The sequence below is a fragment of the Chiloscyllium plagiosum genome, unplaced genomic scaffold (assembly GCF_037043375.1).
Source record: "Chiloscyllium plagiosum isolate Xiang-an unplaced genomic scaffold, Cpla_swu_hap1 HiC_scaffold_17, whole genome shotgun sequence".
NCBI lineage: Eukaryota > Metazoa > Chordata > Chondrichthyes > Orectolobiformes > Hemiscylliidae > Chiloscyllium > Chiloscyllium plagiosum.
In genome coordinates this window covers 29,111,331-29,135,489 of record NW_028270155.1, presented here as the reverse complement: position 1 = coordinate 29,135,489, position 24,159 = coordinate 29,111,331, and the positions used below count along the sequence as shown (strand labels likewise).

Sequence of the window (24,159 nt, the reverse complement as noted above, 5' to 3'; positions counted from 1 at the left end):
GACACCCTCATCCACTTGGCTAAACTGGGGGTCCTCATCCTTAACAACTTCTCCTTCCAATCTTCCCACTTACTCCAAACGAAAGGGGTAGCCATGGGCACCCGCATGTACCCCAACTATGCCTGCCTCTTTGTCATCTTCCACAGCGACACTGGCACCAATCCTCACCTTTTCATCCGATACATTGATGACTGTGTCAGTGTTACCTCGTGCTCCCATGAGGAGTTTGAACAGTTCATCAACTTCACTAACGCTTTTCACCTTGATTTCAAATTCACCTAGACCATTTCGGGCAATTCCCTTTTCTTCCTGGACCTCTCCATCTCCATTTCCAGCAACTGACTAACCATAGACATCTACTACAAACCCATGAACTCCCACAGCTACCTGGACTACACCTCCTCCCACCCTGCCTCCTATAAAAATGCCATCCATTATTCCCAATTTCTCCGCCTCTGCCGCAACTGTTCCCAGGATGACCAATTCCACCATAGAAAATCCCAGATGGCTGCCTTCTTCCATGATCGCAATTTCCCCTCCCATGTGGTTAACGATGCCCTCCAGCACATCTCCTCTACTTCCTGCACCTCTGCCCTTGAACTCCACCCCTTCCAATGCACAAGGACAGAACTACCCTGGTACTCAGCTTCCACCCCACCAACCTCCATTATACATTGCAACATTCTCTGCCACGTCCGCCACCAAAAATAGACCCCACCACTCGGGATATATTTCCTTCCCTACCCCTATCAGTGTTTTGGAGAAACCATTGCTTCCGCACATCCTTTGGCAGGTCTATTCCACTCCCGGCACCTTCCCCATCACTGCAGGATCTGCAAAACCTGCACAAACACCTCCCCCCTTCACGGAGATCCAAGGCTCCAAAGGATCCTTCCACATCTGACAGAAATTTACCTGTACCTCCACAAATGTCATCTACTGTATCCGTTACACCCGATGTGATCACCTCTACATTAGGAATACAGGACACCAACTCACGGTTTGTTTCAGAGAACATCTCTGGAACTACCCGCACCAACCAACCTGAATGCCCCATGGCTGAACACTTCAACTCCCCCTCCCACTTCACCAAGGACATGCAGGTCCTGGGCCTCCTCCATCACCAAACCCACATGATGCCTGGAGGAAGAATGCCTCATCTTCTGCCTTGGGAACCTGCAACCACATGGGATTAATGTGGATTTCATCAGTTTCCTCATTTCCCCTCCCTCCACCTTATCCCAGTCCCAAGCATTCAACTTGGCACCATCCTCTTGACCTGTCATCGTCTTTCCCATCTATCCGCTGCACCCTCCTCTGATTGCATTCTCAGCTATCTTCCCCCCAGCCCCATCTCCCTCTCATTTATCTATCAGCCCCCCAGCCCACAAGCCTCATTCTTGATGAAGGGCTTATGCCCGAAACGTCAATTCTCCTGCTCCTCAGATGCTGCCTGACCTGCAGTGCTTTTTCTACACCACACTCGACTCTGATCTCCAACAGTCCTCACTTTCTCCTAGTACTGATCATGAACACTTTTGCTCTATTCAAGACTGAATCACACATTCACCTCTTGGTCCTAATTCCCTTCCCCCTACTTTGGGTCCGACGCTCCATTCACTCACTCAAGACCCATACTCACCTGTCATCCACCAGGAGTTGACCCCTTTACCCCCTTCTTGGGAGCACATGCTCCTTTACCAACTCCACACCCATTTCTCACTCAGGACCTGCTCCCAGCTTTCCACACCCCCCCCTTCCCTCCCACTATTTCCCCATTCCAGATACAATCTGCCTCTGCCCCAGGGCCAGGCTCCCTCTTATCCTGTTTCTGTACAGATCTGGGTCAGATGAGATTGAACTAGGACCTTTCAGCCTCGAGTTAAGGACACTGCCACAAGACCCTCAAACATTTTTAATCAACCTGCTTGGCAATGTTTCGATATTCCTCACTGGCAGGTGGGGTTTGAACCCCAGCCTCCTGGTCTACAGGTGTGGATAATACCACCACATAGTAAAAAAGAGCGTTGCATGCAAGAACCATGATCCCGTCCATGAGATGGGTGCTTACAGCGTGCACATGGTGTCCTGAGATTATAATGAAAGGTGCTGGTGTGCTCTGATGTTCTACATTGAAGGAGAGAACTGTACTATAAGTGGGTCAGAGATATACCAGGAGGATAGTAGTTAGTGAAGAAGGCTATCTCAGAGTACAACGGGACCTTGATCAGATGGGCCAATGAGCTGAGGCGTGGCAGATGGAGTTTAATTTAGATAACTGTGAGGTGTTGCATTTTGGTAAGATAAACCAGGACAGCACTTACACAGTTAATGATAGGACCCTGGAGAATGTGGCCTAACAAAGAGAACTTGGGTTGCAGATGCATAGCTCTTTCAAAGTGGAGTCGCAAGCAGACAGGGTGGTGAAGAAGGCGTTTGGCACACTTGCCTTCATTGGTCAGAACAGGAGTTGGGATGTCAGGACATTGGTGAGGCAACTTTCAGATTACTGCACTCAATTCTGGTCTCCCTGTTAAAAGGATGTTGTGAAACTTGAAAGGGCTCAGAAATTTATTTTGCTGAGTAGAAGGTTTGAGCTATATAGGGACAGGCTGAGTAGGCTGGGCCTCTTTCCTCATGGAGTTTTGGAGGCTGAGAGGTCACCTTTTGAGGTTTATAAAATCATAAGGGACATTGGAAGGGTGAATAGTCAAGGTCTTTTGCCCAGGGTAGGCGTGTCCAAAATTAAAGGGCATAGGTTTAAGGTGAGAGGGAAAGGTTTAAAAGGGAGTTGAGGGACAACCTTTTCATGCAGAGGGTGGTGCGTGTATAGAATGAGCTGTCAGACGAAATGGTACAGTAACAACATTTGGATGGGTATATGAATAAGAAGGATTTAGAGGGATATGGGCCAAATGCTGGCAAATAGGACTAAATCAGTTTAGGATATCTTATCTATGCGAACGGGTTGGACTGAAGGGTCTGTTTCCATGCTTTATAACTCTATGAGTCTAATAAATTTGATCAACAATTTTATTAATATAGTGAGAAAATCATCAATTTTCCTGAGTTCCACTTCCCTTTCTCCTATCCAGAAGGTTAACCCTAATTGCAAATCAATTTATGAAGTTACCATTTGTCTGTAGGTTACATTTTGAAGTTGTGCATTTGTAATAATTATATAATTATTTAATCAGGGGTCAGGTGCAACTATCTAAATGATATCATCTTTCAGTGTCAAGCTCCGCTTGAGACATGCTCCTTTATATTAACTGGGTTTTTTTAAATACAAAATTTTAGACATATAAGCTGGGTGCATCCTGCTATTGAAAACATTTGGCATTTAAGTTCTAAAAGTTTCTTCATACAAAATATTTCCAGAAAGAAGTAATATGGAGTGAAACATTTCTATCTCAACTTTTACAGGTGAATAAACATGTGCACACTCACTTGATTGTGATGAACTGTGGCCTGTTCTTGAAGGCTACGAATGATCTCCTCACATTGGCTAACATGTTCTTTGTTTGCAGAAAGGCTTTCTTGTGCAACCTGTAACTGATGGGTAAGCTGATCAACATTGTCCTCACAATGTTCCACTTGTGTACACTTTGTTTCATATTGGTGTTGCACTGTGAGCATGTCATTCCGTAGCTTGTGAACAGTCTCATCACGGTTGCAAAGCTAATGAAATGGATAGAGAAAAGTATCTTAGAAGTAAAAATTTTAAATTTAAGTTTAGTTGCCCAGCAACTGAACTGGGCACTCCTCTTTAGAAATGCATCTTGATATTCAATTTTCCTCATTCTCAATGTGGTAGCAAAGCCAATGGCTTTATATATCAGTCTAAAAGTATTATCAGAGTCACAAATACGACATGCATTGAATGGGGAAGAATTAATATTTTTTCACAATTTATTGCAAAGTTAACAGCCATGATAACAGGTAATGATAAATGTTTTACCAGAGACTATATACAATTGTGTAGAATTGGCATGATAATGTCTTCAACAGACCCTTGGGTTCCTTTATTGCTAACCCACCTAACATTGGCAACACCAGGAAAATTTTAAAAGTAACAGGCCTGAGGTGCAAATCATTTAGAGGTATTACGTAAGACCACTTTTATCTTAAAAGCTTGAAAACAGGTCGAATGCCACAATTACCAATTTGATGTCTCAGACAGATTTGCTACAGTGCAGCTTTATAGGCTGTGAGATTTCATTTTGTTCTTCTAACCTGTCTATTTGCATCTTGTAAGTCTGTCTCCAGGCTTTGCATTGAATTTTCCAACTCTGTGATCCTGTTTATACAAGTCTGGTATTTTTGCTTATAAAGATCCAACATAGTTTCAAGTGATTTGCAATTCTGTTTGGCTGTGGCTACTTGGTTCTCAGAATCAAACTGCTGCTGTTTAAGATGAGCTATTTCCGATTCTTGATTGCGCATAATATCTTCGCACTGAGAGACCTGAAAAACATGCATTTGTCAGTTTGTGCAAATGAATTCAGAACATAGGACTGTAAGAATTGATTGACAATGACTACCTACAAATGGGACTAGTAACCATTCAGAAATGTAACTAAATTTTAATAAGGTTACTTTTTTCCTTTGTGACTTTTCTGATCCCAAGTTACTTTTAGTATTTCTTTTGCTGAATTATCCATATTGTTGCATTGAAAAGATCCTGGGTGGATTCATGCATGAACTTAACCAAAGACCCCAGTTGAACCCATGACACAGAAAAAATACACTGGATTGAAATATTTTTTAAAAACTGTAAGTACCAGGTAAGTAGACTCATTACAGTAGAAATGCTGATACGTGCTATTACTAGTTGAGGATTGGTGGGTAGAGAAAGGTGGGAGAGTGCAAAGAGACCCCAGACATTATTAATCTGACATTGGAAGAGGATATGATTAATTTGACAGTAGATGAGGGTATTATTGATCTGACAGTGGAAGGGGGATTATTTTTCTGAAATAATTTGTGCTATTGGAAATGCACTATATAGTTATTAGTTTAATTTCAAAACCAAAGGTAGTTGTTGCAGTGAAGTTACAGTTACAAACAAACAGGAGGGTATATTTCCTTATTTTTGTAAACAGCAACTGACATTATCTGCTCAGAAAATATAGCAGAGTGGGATTTTCTTTAGTCAAAATGAGTTACTGGTTGGAATTTTTGGCATCAACTGAATTAGCAGAACTTGAGTGATTTCTCAATATCAGAGATATTCTCTGTGATGCTAACATTGTCTGTTGCTGAAACTTTTAAAAGTTTAAAGCAACTAAAGGGATCAATTTAATAAATTTGAGAATTTCAGCTATTCTTTAAAGAAAAATGTCTGAAAATTTTGGAGTATGAAATAATGCATGCATTTTTAAGAGGATGTATAGAATCGCTAAGTAGCATCATTTTAATGATGAAAAAGATGTTGACATAGAAATTGTTTAATTAAATACATGATCAGATAGATTGCCCTCAAACCCTCCATACAGTGTTGTGGCAATAATGGATATTGATTCAAAATACACCTCCATATAAGCCCAGGTTTTGATGAGAAAGTAGCAGCATATTCTTGATGATCTCTTCCATGTTGCATGATTTTAGTGAGTAAAGCTTCAGCAGAACTCTTGCTCATCTTTTGTGAGTGGAATCTTATAGTGGCCTGAACAACATGGGCTAAGGTGGGAAATGCAATAGAATCATGCAAAAAGTCTAGCGAGAAATTTCTGCATCTTTTAAGTGATTTCCGAGAATCGAGGTGAGATTCTTTCTAGGGAGTGATGAGTTGCCTAGTAAGGAGGTTTAGTGGTTGTTAATGACTTATTGATTGTACATCTCATTAATACACAGCTTCCCATCCTATCATCTGTTGCATGCAAACTAGATGTCAAGAATTCTTGAGCAGGTACTTGGTGACTTCAGCTCATTGTTGGCTGTGAATAGCCTCCACGCCGCTCAGCATGAAACAGCATCTTAGGTCATGGGCTTTGGGCATGAGCTGTAAGCGTTCTTTGTCCTCAGAAATTGGCATCCAATGTTTACCGATCTCTCAAGTTCCACATTGCATATGTCCAATCAATTTACAGGATACTTACAAAACGCAGAGCTGCATCGCAGGCACACCAGTATCTAGAATTAAAAGGCTGCTGTACAATGTCACTTTGCACAACCAAATGGCCATGTTGAAAACTGGATGGGAGCCAGTCCTCAGTCCAATCAAGGTGGGTCTGCTGTACGTTAGCGGTCCTGTCACTTATTGGCACAGTCTGCAGAGCATGAAGACACACCATGAGCTTGGTCATAGTCAGCCATCTGTTCAGCACTGCCATGGTCAGGGGATATGGTCAACTTCAATTTGGAAAGTGGGTAACAGTCAGTCTTGTATGGACAAGTCATTAGGGGATTTGCATATCCTTAGTTGAGGGCAGCAAAGACAGGTGTCAAGGATCTGATCAGTTATGCTCCTCAAAGCTGGTCAGAGACCTGGGGCAAATACAGTCATGGAGGTCCATGCATTGATCATTAAAGACGTTGCAAGGGACAAAAGGGGGCTTAATTCCAAAAGGAGTGGAGCAGTCAAGGCTGGGATGGGAACGGATGCAGAGGCATCTATTGAAGTGAGGAAAAATAAGGTGATGCGAGAAAACTCAATGCACAAATGGATATATGGAACATCACTAGTGGACATGATAGTCTATGGAGGAGTGGGGGAGATTAATGGCAGTGACCATCACTGTCTCCACAGGGGGAATACAGAGGACCAGGATAGGCATCATTAAGATGTCATATTGTGGTTCATGGGACTGTGACGAAAGTTAGAGGGCAAGGTTTAATGTGGTAGGTCTTCAGGTGGTGGGATAGGTGCAAATGGGCTGCTAGAGTGGCACAAGATGAAAGAAGACCTGGAGGGTTGGGTGGGGGCGGTAGCCTGGTTGTCTGATGGCATCTACCACAAGCTGTATTCCTCTACATATATGATCCTCTATCTCAACACCATTTTCCTGCTTTCTTTCCGTACCACTGATGTTTTTAATATCTAAAAATATATTAGTATCTTTCTTGAACATACCAGTGACCCGGTTGTGGCAAATTCAGCAGGTTGATCACACCTGAGTGAAGAAATGCTTCCTAATTTCAGTCCTAAATGGCCTGGCCCATACCTTGAGACTGATCCCTGGTCCTAGGCTCGTCAACCATGGGAACTACCTTCCCTGCATTTAGTCTGTCTAGGCATATTAGTTTCAATCAGATCCCCTTTCATTTTTCTACACTCTAATGAATGCACGCCCAGTTATGCCAAACTCTCTTCCTCCACCTTGTGAACCTCTGCGACACACCCTCTTTTGCAAGTATTTTCTCTTTTAGGTAGGGAGACCAAAACTGTGCACAATGTTCAGGTGCTGTGTCGCCAAGACCATGTTTAATTGCAGTAAGAAATCCTTTCTTGTAAACTCAAATTCTTTTGCAATGAAGATCAATATACCATTTGCCTTCCTAATTGCTTGTACCTGCCTGTTTTCTTTCATTAACTGGTATACAAGGATATTCAGATCTCTTTGTACATCCATATTTCCCAATACTTCACTTGTTAAATAATATGACTCCTTTCTCCACATTATACTACATTTGCCATGTGTTTTCCCACAAATTCTACTTGTTAGATCACCCTGTAGCCTCATGCAATCTCCTCACAGCTCACAATTCCACTAACTTTTGTGACATCAACAAACTTGGAAATATTTCATATATATTGTGAATAGCAGAAGTCCCGAGCACTGATCCCAGCACTAGTCACTGCCTGCAACCTGGAAAAAGACCCATTTATTCCCACTTTGTATTTCTGGTCTGTCAACTAATTATCAATCCATTATATTCCCTCCAATCCACTGGTTCTTCCTTATGTATTCCACCAGTTACACCTTTAAAAAACTCTAGTAGATTAATTAAGTGTAATTTACATTTCATAAAATCATGTTGACATGGTCTAATCCCTTGAGAACATAAGAACTAAAAGCAGGAGTAGAGAATACAGCCCAATGAGCCTGCCATGTCTTTTAATACAATCTAGTCTCATCTTGGCCTTAACTCCACTTTCGAGCTTTTACAGCCAATTTTTGTGTTCCCTACAAGCTTATTTACTCTTGTAATCTATGTTCCCTCTCTTGACCAACCTTTTTGTCCTCTTTTGCTGAATTCTAAATTGCTCCCAGTACTCAGACTTGCTGCTTTTTCTAATATTTTTATATGCTTCCTCTTTGGAGCTATAATCCTAAATTTCTTTTGTAAGCCATGGTTAAACCACATTTTTTGCTTTATTTTTGGCCAGGTAGGAATTTTGTTAGCTGAAAATGTGTTGCTGGAAAAGCGCAGCAGGTCAGGCAGCATCCAGGGAACAGGAGAATCGACGTTTCGGGCATAAGCCCTTCTTCAATTTTGTTAGGCCACATTTACAATATTGCATGCAATTCTCGTCACCACAATTAATATTTGTTTTAACTCATGCATACATTCCTTGAATCACCTCCAGTAACACTGAAAGCATGTCACCTAGTGTACTCTGAAAACCTGAAAGAGAGCATTCAGTTACCTCTTGAATTCCAACCACTCTGACTTTGTCCTCCTACACTGCTAGTTCAACATTAGCTTGAGAAACACTGTCACACATTTTGAATAGACACGTTATAACCTCTAGACTCAATTCAGAGTTCAACCATTTCAGATGACAATACTACTCGCATATTTTGGACAGTTGCTGTTGATGTATCCTCTCCAAAGCATTCATGTCCTTCTGGTATTGTGGTGACAAGAATTGCATGCAATGTTCTAAATGTGGCCTAACAAAAGTTTTATAAAGCTGCAACATAACTTGCTAACTTTTATATTCAATGCCCCTGCCAATGAAGGCAAACGTGCTGTGTGCCTTCTTGACTGCCTTATCCACCTGCGTTGCCACTTTCAGATCCCTGAGCTCCTAAGGGTCCTACCATTTATTGTATAATTTGCACCTGAATTTGATCTTCCAAAATGCATCACCTCGCATTTGACTGGATTAAACTCCATCTGCCATTTCTCTGCCCAAATCTACAGTCTATCTATATCCTGCTGTATCTCTTGACAATCCTTCTCACTAGCTGCAACTCTGCCAATTTTGGTGTAATTTACAAACTTACTAATCAGACTACCTACATTTCCCTGCAGATTGTTTTTATATTACGAACAACAAAGGTTCCAGCACTGATCCCTGCAGAACACCACTAGTTACTGATCTCCATTCCAAAGAGCCCCTTTCCATCGCTATTCTCTGACCAAGCCAGTTATGTATCCATCTAGACAGCTCACCCTGGATCCCACGAGACTCTAACTTCTGTACCAGCCTGCTATGAGGTACCTTATCAAATTCCTTACTCTGAAATGTTAACTTGTTTCTCTTTCCACACATGCTGCCTGACCTGATGAGCAGCTCATGTATTTTCTGATTTTATGCAAGAAAAAGTAGCCTCTTGTTGGAAATATATAGAAAATAGATCCTTACTTCCTGGACCACCTCTTGGTGTTGCTCATGTGCATGCTGTAGGTCAGAATTCAGTCTGTCAACTGTGGACTTGTACTGTTGCAGTTTGGTCAACCTCTCTTGTAATTCCTTTGTAGTTGAGTCAAGTTCCTTTTGCACTTGAGCAGTTTCATGACTAAAATGGTCCATGTCAGATTCATGTGCCTGTTTGAAAACATCAAATTCTTTCTGAAGCTGCTCCATGGATTGCTCCTGACAGTGATTCTAGGGATTGAATTAGACACAGTTAGATTGCAATTTATTTCGATGCTATTGTACTTTATTAACCAGCCACATAGCTGATGAAGATACACTCGTGAAAATGCTTCTTCAATTAGTGTTCTAACAATTTTGAACATGATTTTGTTCTTCATGTTTGGAGACTATATATTTTTCTTAGCAATTAATTGTTATAGACAAGAAAGAGAAAATGTCATTTCTGAAAAGAGTCATATTGGACTTGTAATGTTTATTATGTTTCTCTCTTCAAAGATGTCACTCGACTGCTGACGTTCCCTAATACTTTGTGTTTGCATTTTAGGTCTTCAGCATCCATAGTACTTTTTTTTGAGGATACATCAGTGTTTACAACTCAAAGACAGACACAAAACTCAGATTTTTGGTCATCTTCGCTCACTGTAACACGAGAGCACATAACCTAAGCCTACCCTTCAGCCTTCCATTCCCATTTACAGCTCCTCTAGACCCATCTTTTGTTTCTAAACATATCCTATTTCTATGCATTTTTGCTTTGCATTATTATCCATTTATTTCAGTCTCACATGCCTTCTGCTTCACATGCCTTCGTTCTCTCTTCCCAATTGAGGAAGGGTCACTGGAGCCGAAACATTAACTCTGCTTTTTCTCCACAGATAGTGTCAGAACGGCTGGGTTTCTCCAGCAAGTTTTGTTTTTGTTTCAGATCTTGAGCTTCCATAGTTCTGTATTTAATTCCTCTTGCAATAAAGGATAACATTCTAAGGGCTCTTCTAATTGCTCGCTTATGCAAAAGTAATCCTGGTAACTTATCTTCATTGCCAAATGCCTTATTAAAACCTTGTACTATGCCATCTATCCTCTTATGGATGAAAATTTACAGATTTGTCAAAATGATAGAGACCATTCGTTTGGCCACCTCTACTTTTATGATATCTCTGTGATCAGTGCCCATTCCTTCAAGCAGACGTTCATAGCTTCAAAATTGTCCTTATAATACACGACGAATAGCATACTATACTTCTGTGGCTACAATCCATTATTCCTCCTTAACTTCTGAACAGACAGTAACTAAGTCAACAAAAATCAACTTCTTTTATTGCCTCTCCATCACTGTCCAGTTTCTTGGGACTGCATTTATTTGGTTTCATTATTAACTATTCAATTCGTACCAGAGGATCTTCCCGACTTGCACCATCAATTCAGACAGCACCCAATTCATAAAAATGTCAAAGTTTAAAATTTTCATTAGAATCTCGGCATGGCATTGCTTTTCCACAGTTTTTAATCTCTTCCATGAAATGAACTTCTCTCCCCAGCAAACGTTTTGATTCTGATTCTGGATTATTGTATGTACCTAATTTCATTGCTCAACAGTGGCAACCACTGCAGAGGAAAAGATCCATTCCTAAACCCCTCCACCTCTCCATCTCTGCTACCTTCTTTAAGACCTTCCTTAAAACCTCTTCTATCGTGTAGTTTGATGCCACACTGAGTTCTTTACAGGCTGGTCAAGGAGAAGTCAAAGTCAGTAACTGTCTTTCGGTTTGGACTTGAAAGTGACACTATATTATTATACATTAATGCTAGGTATTGCTATACCTGGTAACTATAGATTTAATTGGCTCCAATCTGAGGTAAGGAATTTGTGTGTTCATGTTCAGGTAGTTTTAGGACTCTCTAAACATTCAGTCTAGTATAGTAGAGTCATACAGCATAGAGGACACCTTTTCTCAATCAAGGCTGTGTTGATCTATCCACAGTCCAGCAAGTGGCCCATAGCTTTGAATGTATTGACAGTCAAGTATATGATTTTTTCTTCAAGAAAGTTTGTTTCTCTTATTACTAGCTGTAAAAGGCTTTTTGAGATTTAGGATTTTGGTGGTTTCTCTGGAGGAGTTTTATGCTTAGACATGTTTCCTTCATGATTGCTTATAGCTAGTCTAATGCTGTACCAATAATTTCTTGAAACAAATTTGATTCCTTCTCTTCTCCAGATGAACTCTGGTCTGTTCATTGAGCTTCACTGCTGCCACAATTTTCTCGGCAGTGTGTGCCGCTATTATCACCATCTATAACTATGTCATTTGATGCCACACCATGTTTAGGTTAAATATAGAAAGGTCGAGGAGAAGGCAAAATCAAGAACTGACTTCAAAATAACATTAATTCTAAATACTGCTACACACAGTAAACATGGATATATCAGGCTCTGATCCTATTAAGAAAGGACATTAGTTAATAACTAATTTAGCTTATGCATGTTCATGTCCATGTGCTGTCAATGCTCTCATTTAAAGTGCAGTGTAGTCTGGTTTCACTCACATTGTGCTATTTATGCAGCTTCATAACATCATCACAAACTTGCTCCAGGATCCTGAAGTCTTTTTACAACAAAAATCAGCTCTTTGAACACTGTTTGGTAACCTCCTTTAATATTTCCTTACTTCCATAATTATCTCAGGGTCTAATTTTTCTTCACGCCTTTCCTTCTTTTTATGTTAAATAAAGCAAGTTGATTTTAGCCATTGTACAAGGAGGTTACCTTCTGGCAAGGGTAAAATGGATAGTTAGAGAGTAAAAGGATTTGATTAATCTAAGGTAAGGAAAGGTGGTGGTTTTTGTGGTAACGTCACTGGACTAATAAACAGTTGGTTTGCTATGTAGACAAACTGCATAGGCTCAATTGCTACACCAGCTGAGGTCTCCACGAAGCTTCTGTCTTTCAACCTTGTTCCTCACTTGGGGCACGGTGATCCTCAAGTTAAACTCATCACTAGTCATCTCTCTATGAGAAAGCAGCCTGTTATGGACTAGGGCAGACCACTCAAAACATTCTTGAGCAGGTAACCCAGCCCATAACTTTGCAATTTGTTTCAGTAAGTGTATAGTAACAATTACCTGGAGTAAGTTAGCTAGGTTGACTACTAAGTTTTAAAAATGACAAAAATTTATTCACAAAATTACACAATGAAACACAAAGAACAGAATAAAGAACCTAATTATGCTGTTCCGAATATACACAACTGTCTCAGTAAGCAAACCCCCTTAAAAACCGGTATATGTGTAACAGAGGCTTACCAGTTGAAGTTAGAAGGACAGAAAAAGAGGGACTTTGTTTCCACACAACTTGCTGTTGAACTCCCAACTAGTTCTGGACTGAATTAAACTGCTCAGCTAGAGAGCTGACCACTCCCTTTTCATTATACAGGTCACTTCTAAAACATGACCACTTTGGCCCAAAGTCTCATCTTTTTACATATAACCAAAAAGACCTTTCAATACCCTTTAATCTCTGTACCAAGCCAGTCTAATTGGCACAATCTAATTGATCCTGGAAGCTAAACTGAGCTTTATGGACCAGCTCGTAATTCTCAGCCCCCTCCGACAAAAAACCCAAGGAACAAATTCTGGAGAAAAGAAACCAGCTTTGTGACACCTCCCCCCTTAAAAAATAAGAACCATCATTATCAAAAGATGGCTTCATTTTTAAAACCCTTCAAAAACCTGGTTAGTAGTCTAAACACAGATATACATTACACTAACTATAAACATACAAACATGCACAACAACATGCAAGTTCAGGCCATGGCACACCCACCACAGAATGCCTCCGTATCTCATTCGAGTCTCGATAATGCATCGGCAATCATGTTTTCATGACTCGCCACATGCGCAATTGTCAAATTGAATGGCTGTAACAACAAGTTCCATCTAAACAGTCTGCCATTTTTGTCCTTAAATGTTTCCACAAAGGTCAATGTGTTATGATCAGTGTATACGATTGTCTTAGGTGCATTGCTGGTAATATAAACGCTGAAATGTTGGAATACCAACACCAAGCTTAAAGTCTCTTTCTCCACCGTTGAATATTTCTGTTGATGAATGTTCAAGTTCCTAGAAAATGGGTCTTTCTATTCCCTTGCCATCCTCCTGTAAGAGCACTGCACTGACACCCATATCACTCACATCGGTAGCCACCTTGAAAGGCTTTGTGTAATCCAGGGTGGCTAATACTGAGGCAGTGGTTAACACAGTTTTTAGGCTGTCAAATGCCTTTTGACAATCCGCTATCCACTTAAACTTCTTGCACTTTTTAAAAAATATCGGTGAGTGGAGCAGCCACACTGCCAAAGTTTGGCACAAACCTTCGGTAAAATCCATTCAATCCCAGGAACCATAGCACTGCTTTTTTTTATCGATGGTGTGGGAAATTCCCTAATTACTTTCATTTTCACATCCCGTGGGGCCATTCATCCTTGTCCAATAACTTGGTCCAAGAAGGTGACTTGGGCTTTGGCAAATTCACTTTTAGCTAGGTTTACTATCAAGTCCAATAAATGTTGTAAATGTTCCTTCAATAGGTCATCAATATACACCATAAAGTTGGGTATCTGGCAATGATCTTATTAGTCAGTCTCTGAAAAGTGGCCGGAGCGTTTTTCATACCAAATGGCATGACTTTGAACTGATATAGTCCATTTGCATTCTGAAAGCTGGAATCGTCTTTGCTCTTTCTGACAGAGGTCCTTGCCAGTAGCCTCTGAGCAAGTACAGCTTAGAAATGTAAGTTGCTTATCCCACTTTTTCGACATAGTCCTCCACCATGGAATTGGATATGCATCAGTCTTTGTAATGGTGTTGACTTTGCGATAGTCCACACATGACTGTTGGGTAGCATCTAGCTTTCTCCTAGCCCACCAACACTGCGATTTTGTGTGGTCCACTTTATTACATTTAAAACACCGGAGCTTTTTAACTTCTTTGTCCCCCTCAAGGGTTTCTTCTTTTACCCTGTGCTAAGTTATCCTTATAATCTTCACTGAGATCTATCTTTCCCTTTCCATGTGTGGATTTCTCTTTGCCCCAGTTTCTATCCCTCATGGACTGAAATTGATTCTGGAAGCCAAACTGAGTTTTATGGATTAGCTCATAATCCTCAGCCACTTCAGCTGCTAACCTTGCTGTTTTAACTCTCTGCTCTTCCACCTGACTTCACACTACTTTCTCACTAAAATTACCTTCAGCCTTTATCTCCAGTCTTTTAAGCTGACTTTCCTTTTTAAGTGTCAGTTTTTGAAGTTCAAAAGCTCTCTTTTTCTTTCTCTGCTCTCTTTTTCCCCTCTCTTCTGCTTCTAATTGTAACTCAAACTGTTTCATTTCTGCTGCCCTTTCTTTATCTCTTGCCTCTAACTCAAGCTGCTTCATTTGCAATCAAATTCTTGCCATCTCTATAGATTCTGATGGTTTCTCCAGCAAGTTTAAATACTGAGCTACGCTATAATTATCTTTCCTTTCCACACAGAAGCAGGCGGTTCTAATTCCAGCTTCTCTGCTAATTCCTGAAGCTTGTTCTTATTCACTTTTTGCAAAAGTTCCAAAGTAACCGCATCCACATTCCGAAAAACTTTTGGCGACTTCAAGAGCCATTACTATCCCAAGCTTTGTCTACCTAACCAAACCAACACCCGAAATAAAGACACTACACTTGTCACTCACTGTTTAAAACCCTGCAAAGAAACCCCAATCTGTCATGGACTAGGCCAGACCACTCAAAATATTCTTAAGCAGGCAGCTCAGACCATAACTTTGCAATTTGTTTCAGTCAGTGTGCAGTGAAAGTTATCTGGAGTAAGCTAACTAGATTGACTATTAGATTTTAAAACAGACAGAAATGTATTCACAAAATTACACAATGAAACACAAAGAACAGAATAAAGAACCTCTACAGAACTCAATCTATCCAAACAAGAATCAAGAGTGTAGTGCTGGAAAAGCACAGCAGGTCAGGCAGCAGCCGAGGGGCAGGAGAATCAATGTTTCGGGCATAAGCCCTTCATCAGGAATGTCCGAAACGTCGATTCTCCTCCTCCTCGGATGCTACCTGACCTGCTGTGCTTTTCCAACACTACACTCTTGACTCTGATCTCCAGTATCTGCAGTCCTCACTTTATACTATCCAAACTAGACTCAATTATGCTGCTCTGAATATACACAACTGTGCCAGTAAGCAAATCCCCTTAAAAACCAGTATAAATTGATCAGATGCTTACCAGTTGAAGGTAGAAGGGCAGAAAGAGAGAGAGTTTGTTTCTACACAACTCTGTTGAACTCCCAATTAGTTCTGGACTGAACTAAACTGCTCGGCTAGAGTGCTGACCACTCCCTTTTCATTATACAGGTCACTTCTAAAACATGACCACTTTGGTCTGAACTGAAAATGTGTTGCTGGAAAAGCGCAGCAGGTCAGGCAGCATCCAAGGAGCAGGAGAATCGACGTTTAGGGCATGAGCCCTTCTTCAGGAATGAGGAAAGTTTCCTCTTTCCTCTTTCCTCATTCCTGAAGAAGGGCTCATGCCCGAAACGTCGATTCTCCTTCTCCCTGGATGCTGCCTGACCTGCTGGCTTTTCCAGCAACACATTTTCAGCTCTGATCTCCAGCATCTGCAGTCCTCACTTTCTCCACTTTGGTCTGAAGTCTCATTTGTTTACATATAAACAAAAAGGCCTCTCAATACCCTTTAATCTCTGTACCAAATCAATCTAATTGGCATCGAGAGCAGTTTACAACCCCTCTGAAAAATACCAAGGACATTGTATCCTTGAGAAAAGGAACAGCTTTTAGAAAAAAAAAGTAACCAGCTTTTTATCAAGCCCTACAGTCCTCTGGAAATGTAGTGAGTTTACCTAATAAGCCAGAATGTCCTGGCAACATGGGCTGGAATCTAATCATATCAGGTATTGAAATCTGAATTCAATTAACATCTGGAATAAAATGCTTGCCTAATGGCGACCATATAACCACAATCAATTATTGTATAAACTCATCTGGTTCACTATGTCCTTTTAGGGAAGAAAATCCTTAAGTGGTCTGGCCTAAATGAGATCCTAGACCCACAGCAATGTGATTGACTATTAACTGCCCTTTGGACAATTAAATGTGGGCAATAAATACTTGCATAAGCAGTTATGTCCTCATCACATGAATGAATTAAAATGAAACCGTGCAAATAATTCGAATAATGTACCACTATTTGCAAAGCTGATACACAATACAGACTCCGAGGTTACCATATAAAATTCTATGATGAGAGATATCTTCAACTTGTACGATGTAAATGCTAATTGTTATGGTCCAGACCAAATCCTCTTCAAATATATCAAAGAGGTAGCCTAGACTTTAACCTTTTCTTATTTAAAAGCAAGTGTAATGTGCTGTGTTTCAGATATAACTTGATTGGTTACTATACTCGGCTTTAAGCAAAACACACTTTATTCGTACTCTATAGTTAAAATACAACAAAAAAAATTAGTCGAACTTTAACATTATCGGAAAACTTAACAGAATAATAGATTATTTAACTACTAAACAGCAACTGTACCAATATAGTATGATCCCATACACACACCCATGGCAAAGGCAAATTCAGTAAAATAGACTGTCTCACAGGCAAAGTTTTTCTAGTCCAGGAGGAAAGAAATTCAAGAGAAAAGTCTGGTGGAGAGAGAGAGAGAACTCAAGCATTTTGCTGTAGCAGGGAGACACGTACGGCAGCTTCAAAACCCAACAACTACTCTGATCATGTTTTTATGAGGGGGAGAGGGAGCAGTTCCAAGTCGTGGTCCACATAGGCACCAATGACATAGGTACCAATGACATAGGTAGGAAGGGAGATGGGGATTTAAGGCAAAAATTCAGGGAGCTAGGGTGGAAGCTTAGAGCTAGAACAAACAGAGTTGTTTTCTCTGTTTTTTTGCCGATGCCGCGCGCTAGCGAGGTGAGAAATAGGGAGACAGAAGAGTTGTGCACGTAGCTACAGGGATGGTGCAAGAGGGAGGGTTTTGGATTCCTGGATAATGGGGGATCTTTCTGGGGTAGGTGGGACCTCTACAAACAGGACGGTCTTCACCTGAACCAGAGGGGTACAATATCCTGGGCGGTGGGGGCGGAAATTTGCTAATGCTCTTCAGGAGGGTTTAAACTAATTACACAGGGGGATAGGAACCAAAATTGTGGTTCGAGCATACAAGAGGCTGAGAGTAGTGAGGTCAGAACTAAGGTTTCAAGGTTGTAAGAAGGCACCAGCAAGCAAGAAGTTGGTTTGAAGTCTGTCTCCTTCAATGCCAGGAGCATCCGGAATAAGGTGGATGAACTTGCAGCATGGGTGGGTACCTGGGATTTCGATGTTGTGGCAATTTCGGAGACATGGGTAGAGCAGGAACAGGAATGGTTATTGCAAGTTAAGGATTTAGATGTTCCAGTAAGAACAGAGAAAATGGTAAAAGGGGGACGGGGTGGGGTGTGTGGCATTTGAGTCAAGGACTGCATTATGGTTGCAGAAAGGATATTTGAGGACTTGTCTACTGAGGTAGTAGGGGCTGAGGTTTGAAACAGGAAAGGAGAGTTTACCCTGTTGGAAGTTTTCTATTCGCCTCCAAATTGTTCCAGAGATGCAAAGGAAAGAATAGCAAAGATGATCCTTGATAGGAATGAGAGTGACACGGTAGTTGTTATGGGGTACTTCAACTTTCCAAATATTGACTGGGAATACTATCGTTCAAGTACTTTAGATGGGTCAGTTTTTGTCCAATGTGTGCAGGAGGGTTTCCTGACACAGTATGTAGACCAGACTAACAAGGGGTGAGGCCACATTAGATTTGGTACTGGGTAATGAACCCAGCCAGATGTTAGATTTGGAGATAGGTGAACACTTTGGTGATAGTGACCACAATTCAGTTATGTTTACTTTAGTGGCGGAAAGGGAGAGGTATATACCACAGGGCAAGAGTTATAGCTGGGGGAAAGGCAATTACAATGCAATTAGGCAAGGTTTAGGATACATAGGATGAGGAAGGAAACTACAGGGGATGGGCACAATTGAAATGTGGAGCTTATTCAAGGAACAGCTACCACGGATCTTTGATAAGCATGTGCCTGTCAGGCAGGGAGGAAGTTGTCGAGTACGGAAGCCGTGGTTTACTAAGGAAGTTAAATCTCTGGTCATAGAGTCAGAGAGATGTACAGCATGGAAACAGACCCTTCGCTCCAACCTGTCCACGCCGACCAGATATCCCAAACCAATCTAGTCCCACCTGCCAGCACCCGGCCCATATCCCTCCAAACCCTTCCTATTCAAGAGGAAGAAGGAGGATTATGTTAGGATGAGATGTGATAGCTCAGTTAGGGCACTTGAGAGTTAGAAGTTAGCCAGGAAAAACCGAAAGAGAGAGTTAAGAGCCAGGAGGGGACATGAGAAGTAATTGGCGAATAGGATGGAGGCAAACCCTAAGGCTTTCTATAGGTATATCAGGAATAAAAGAATCATTGGAGTAACATTAAGGCCAATCAAGGATAGTCGTCGGAAGTTGTGCATGGAGTCAGAGGAGATAGGGAAAGCACTAAATGAATGCATTTCGCCAGTATTCACGCTAGAAAAAGACAATGTTGTCGAGGAGAATACTGAGATACAGGCTACTAGACTAGATGGGACTGAGGTTCACAAGAAGGAGGTGAGAGTCTAATGGGATTTATCCTAGGATTCTCTGGGAAGCCAGGGAGGAGATTGCTGCGCCTTTGGCTTTGATTTTTATGTTGTCATTGTCTACAGGAATAATGCCAGTAGACTGGAGGCTAGCAAATGTTGTCCCTTTGTTCAAGAAGGGGAGTAGAGACAACACTGATAATTATAGACCAGTGAGTCTTACTTTGGTTATGGGTAAAGTGTTGGAAAAGGTTATAAAAGATAGGGTTTATAATCATCTATAAAGGAATAAGTTGATTAGGGATAGTCAACACAGTTTTGAGAAGGGTAGGTTGTGCTTCACAAACTTTAATGAGTTCTTTGAGAAGGTGACCAAAGAGGTGGATGAGGGTAAAATGGTTGATGTGGTATATATGGATTTCAATAAGGCATTTGATAATGTTCCCCACAGGCAATTTAGCATGGCCAATCCACCTAACCTGCACATTTTTGGACTGTGGGAGGAAACCGGAGCACCTGGAGGAAACCCATGCAGATACGGGGAGAATGTGCAAACTCCACACAGTCAGTCGCCTGAGATGGGAAGTGAACCCGGGTCTCTGGTGCTGTGCTAACCACTGTGCCACCATGTTGGTGTCTTTGAAATGTAGCTCAAGCATTTTTCATACCAAAGGGCAAACCTTTAAACTGGTAAAGTCTATTCATTCTCTCAGATGAAGGTACCTGCTAGAATCTTTTGAGTAAGTCCACCATTGAAATATAACTTGCTTGTCCACCTTCTCAATATAATCTTCCAGTCGTGGAATAGGATACGAATTAGATTTCATAACAATAGACTCTGTGCAGGAGTAGGCCATTCTGCCCTGCGAACCAGCACCACCAGTCATTATGATCATGGCTGATCATCCTCAATCAGTATCCTGTTCCTGCCTTATCCCCATAACCCTTGGTTCCACTATCCTTAAGAGCTCTATCCAACTCTTTCTTGAAAGTATCCAGAGACTGGGCCTCCACAGCCTTCTGGGGCAGAGCATTCCATACACCCACCACTCTCTGGGTGAAGAAGTTTCTCCTCAACTCTGTTCTAAGTGGCCTACCCCTTATTTTTAAATTGTGTCCTCTGGTTCAGGACTCACCCATCAGCGGAAACATGCTTCCTGCCTCCAGAGTGTCCAATCCTTTAATAATCTTATATGTCTCAATCAGATCCCCTCTCAGCCTTCTAAACTCAAGCGTATACAAGCCCAGTCACTCCAAATTTTCAGCGTAAGGTAGTCCTGCCATTCCAGGAATTGACCTTGTGAACCTACGCTGCACTCCCTCAATAGCCAGAATGTCTCTCCTCACATTTGGAGACCAAAACTGCAGACAATATTCCAGGTGCGGTTTCACCAGGGCCCTATAAAGCTGCAGAAGGATCTCTTTGCTTCTATACTCAATTCCTCTTTTTATGAAGGCTAGCATGCTATTAGATTTCTTCACTGCCTGCTGTATCTGCATGCTTGCTTTCACTGACTGATGTACAAGAGCACCTAGATCTCGTTGTACTGCCCCTTTACCTAACTTGACTTCATTTAGGTAGTAATCTGCCTTCCTGTTCTTGCCACCAAAGTGGATAACCACACATTTATCCACATTAAACTGCATCTGCCATACATCTGTCCACTCACCTAGCCTGTCCAGGCCACCCTGTATTCTCCTAACATCCTCCTCACATTTCACCCTGCCACCCAGCTTTGTGTCATCAGCAAAATTGCTAATATTACTTTTAATACATTCATCTATATCATTAATGTACATTGTAAAAAGCTGCGGTCCCAGCACTGATCCCTGCGGCACACCACTGGTCACTGCCTGCCATTCCGAAAGGGAGCCGTTTATCACTACTCTTTGTTTCCTGTCAGCCAACCAATTTTCAATCCAAGTCAGTATTTTGCCCCTAATACCATGTGCCCTAATTTTGCTCACTAACCTCCTACGTGGGACTTTATCAAAGGCTTTCTGAAAGGTATACTACATCCACTGGATCTCCCTTGTCCATCTTCAGAATTACATCCTCAAAAAATTCCAGAAGATTAATCAAGTATGATTTGCCCTTCATAAATCCACACTGACTTTGACCTATCCTGTTACTGCTATCCAGGTGGGTTGTAATTTCAACCTTTATAATTGACTCCAGCAATTTTCCCACCACTGAGGTCAGACTAACTGGTCTATAATTCTCTGTTTTCTCTCTCCCTCTTTTCTTAAAAAATGGGACAACATTAGCCACCCTCCAATCCGCAGGAACTGATCCTGCATCTATAGAACATTGGAAAATGATCACCAACGCATCCACGATTTCGGAAGCCACCTCCTTCAGTACCCTGGGATGCAGACCATCAGGTCCCGGGGACTTATCAGCCTTCAGACCTAACAGTCTCTCCAGCACTATTTCCTGCCTAATATAAATTCCCTTCAGTTCAGGTCCTTCAGCCACTATTACATCTGGGAGATTGCTCGTGTCTTCCCCAGTGAAGACAGATCTAAAATACCAATTCAACTCTTCTGCCATTTCTTTGTTCCCGTAATAAATTCACCCGTTTCTGTCTTCAAGGGCCCAATGTTAGCCTTAACCATTTTTTTTCTTTTCACATACCTAAAAAAGCCTTTACTATCCTCCTTTATATTTTTGGCCAGTTTACCTTTGCACCTTATTTTTTTCTTTGCGTATTTCCTTTTTAGTTATCCTCTGTTGTTGTTTAAAAACTTCCCAGTCCTCCGATTTCCCACTCATCTTTGTTATGTTATACTTTTTCCCTTTTGTCTTTATATGGTCCTTAACTTCCCTCGTCAGCCATGGCCACCCCTGCCTCCCCTTAGGATCTTTCTTCATTTTTGGAATGAACTGATCCTGCATCTTCTGCATTATACCCAGAAATACCTGCCATTGTTGTTCCACTGCCATCCCTGCTCGGGTATTGCACTATTGAACTTTGGCCAGCTCCTCCTCATAGCTCCATAGTTTCCCTTATTCAACTGAAATATTGTCACTTCCGATTCTACCCTCTCCCTTTCAAACTGCAGATTACATCTTATTGTATTGTGGTTACTACCTCCTAATGGCTCCTTTACTTCGAGGTCCCTGATCAAATCCGGATCGTTGCACAACACCAGATCCAGAATTGCCTTCTCCCTGGTAGGCTCCAGCACAAGCTGTTCTAAGAATCCATCTCGGAGGCACTCCACAAACTCCCTTTCTTGGGGTCCAGTACCATCCTGATTCTCCCAGTCTACCTGCATGTTAAAATCCCCCATAATAATTGTAGTAATAACTGCATTTACTTTGTGGTAATCAACACATAAACATTGGGTAATATCTGGTCTTGGCATCATCACAATAGGTGATCTCCATTCATTGCAACTCTGATTATACACTCAGATTCCTCTTCTGTGTATGCTTTTGATACAATTGCCTTATTTTTTAATGTTTTGTTGTAATTCTTTGGTTCAATGGCATTTTTTGGTTCGATCTTCAAGGGCATTTATGGGTACTTCTCCCTTGTAAAGCTACTATCGGAATTCAAATTATTGTTGCTCTTATTATTCCTTTATGTATCCAACCAACGTGGCACTGACAGATCTTTGAGGAAAACCAATTTAGGAAATGGTGCAAAGCTGTGTGATATTCCAGGAAGAGGAGAAAATTCATTAAAACTACAATGAAGGACAAGTAGAGAAATAATTTGAATGGCATACATTGATGTATTTAGTTAGAAATCTTTGCAGTTTGTGGCTTATTGTTTAATGTATGTTCAGTAAGTGTTGAAATTTTCTCCAGTACTGAAAGTATACAGCTGCCTTATTTACTTGTTAAAAATTAACAGCAAGCTCTGAGGTGTGATGAATCATAAAAGAACATAATATATTACAATTCAGCATGAAGTTTAATGCAAACAAACAAACTGCCCAAAGCTATTTAACATGAAATTTTTTCTCCAACCAATTTGAAACAAATTAGTCAAATATTTGAAGTCAGAGGAATTTATTTATAATGACATTTTAAAGTTGAATGTCATAACTTTCTTTATAGTTGACATTGCTCTTTATCAGCTACTTTTCATTATCTGTGTTTGAGTATCTTATCTTTCTCCCAAAAGGATACACAGCTTCTTCTCAATTTAATTTTCATCTGACCTATACATCCTGTCACGACTGGTTTATTTAACTTATGTTCATGCAAACCTCTGCCAATTAATTCTAACACATTTGTGCATACTACTGATGCTATTATCTAAGTTTGTATTGTTAATTCAATTGAAATACATATCTAGCAAAACATGGTGTATTATTTCAGAAATCATACCTTTCATGTGATGACACATAAAATATTTACATGTGGTCATGGTGATATAGAAACCTCTAAAATAGTGCTAAATTAGGCCAAAATTAATATTGATAATATAGTTCCTTCATCTTTGTTATGTTTGATGTTATAACATTTTGAATATTATCATTAATATTTCACAAGGCAATGGGGGTAAGATTTTAGATGATGAAAAAGGGTGCACTTGGATAAGATATGTTTCTTTTAAAAGGATATAATGATAATACAGACCAAAAGACATTGTAACTGTCAACATTACAACATGAGGAACAAAAATAAATGCCTGCAAATCTGCAAAGATAAAGAAAATTAAGAAAGCGTTAGTCATCAGAATCCATTACAGCTGAGCTTTCACATACTTGTCAAATCCCAATTTCTCAAACTAACTAATCTGAAAACAGCCTTTGGCAATTTAAAATGAGCCAGAAATATGAACATGTTCCTATGATAGTCTGCTTTTTTGCCCCTTGATTAATTTTGAATGGAGCTCAAACAGTATTTGCATATAATTTTAGTGTGTCAGACCTTGACATGGAACA

The 24,159-nt window shown here is 40.8% G+C and overlaps 1 protein-coding gene across 2 annotated transcripts in view; it reads right to left on the bottom strand.

Annotated features, from left to right (window-relative positions):
* Positions 1 to 24,159, bottom strand: part of pmfbp1 (polyamine modulated factor 1 binding protein 1) — a 791,959-nt gene that overhangs the window by 205,169 nt on the left and 562,631 nt on the right. For both annotated transcript variants that reach the window (XM_087995767.1, XM_087995768.1), the window contains 3 exons: positions 9,539 to 9,781; positions 4,237 to 4,467; positions 3,451 to 3,681 (listed from right to left, as the gene is read on the bottom strand). In XM_087995767.1, coding sequence (XP_087851893.1) covers positions 3,451 to 3,681; positions 4,237 to 4,467; positions 9,539 to 9,781 — 705 coding nt within the window. The remainder of the gene's footprint in view (positions 1 to 3,450; positions 3,682 to 4,236; positions 4,468 to 9,538; positions 9,782 to 24,159) is intronic.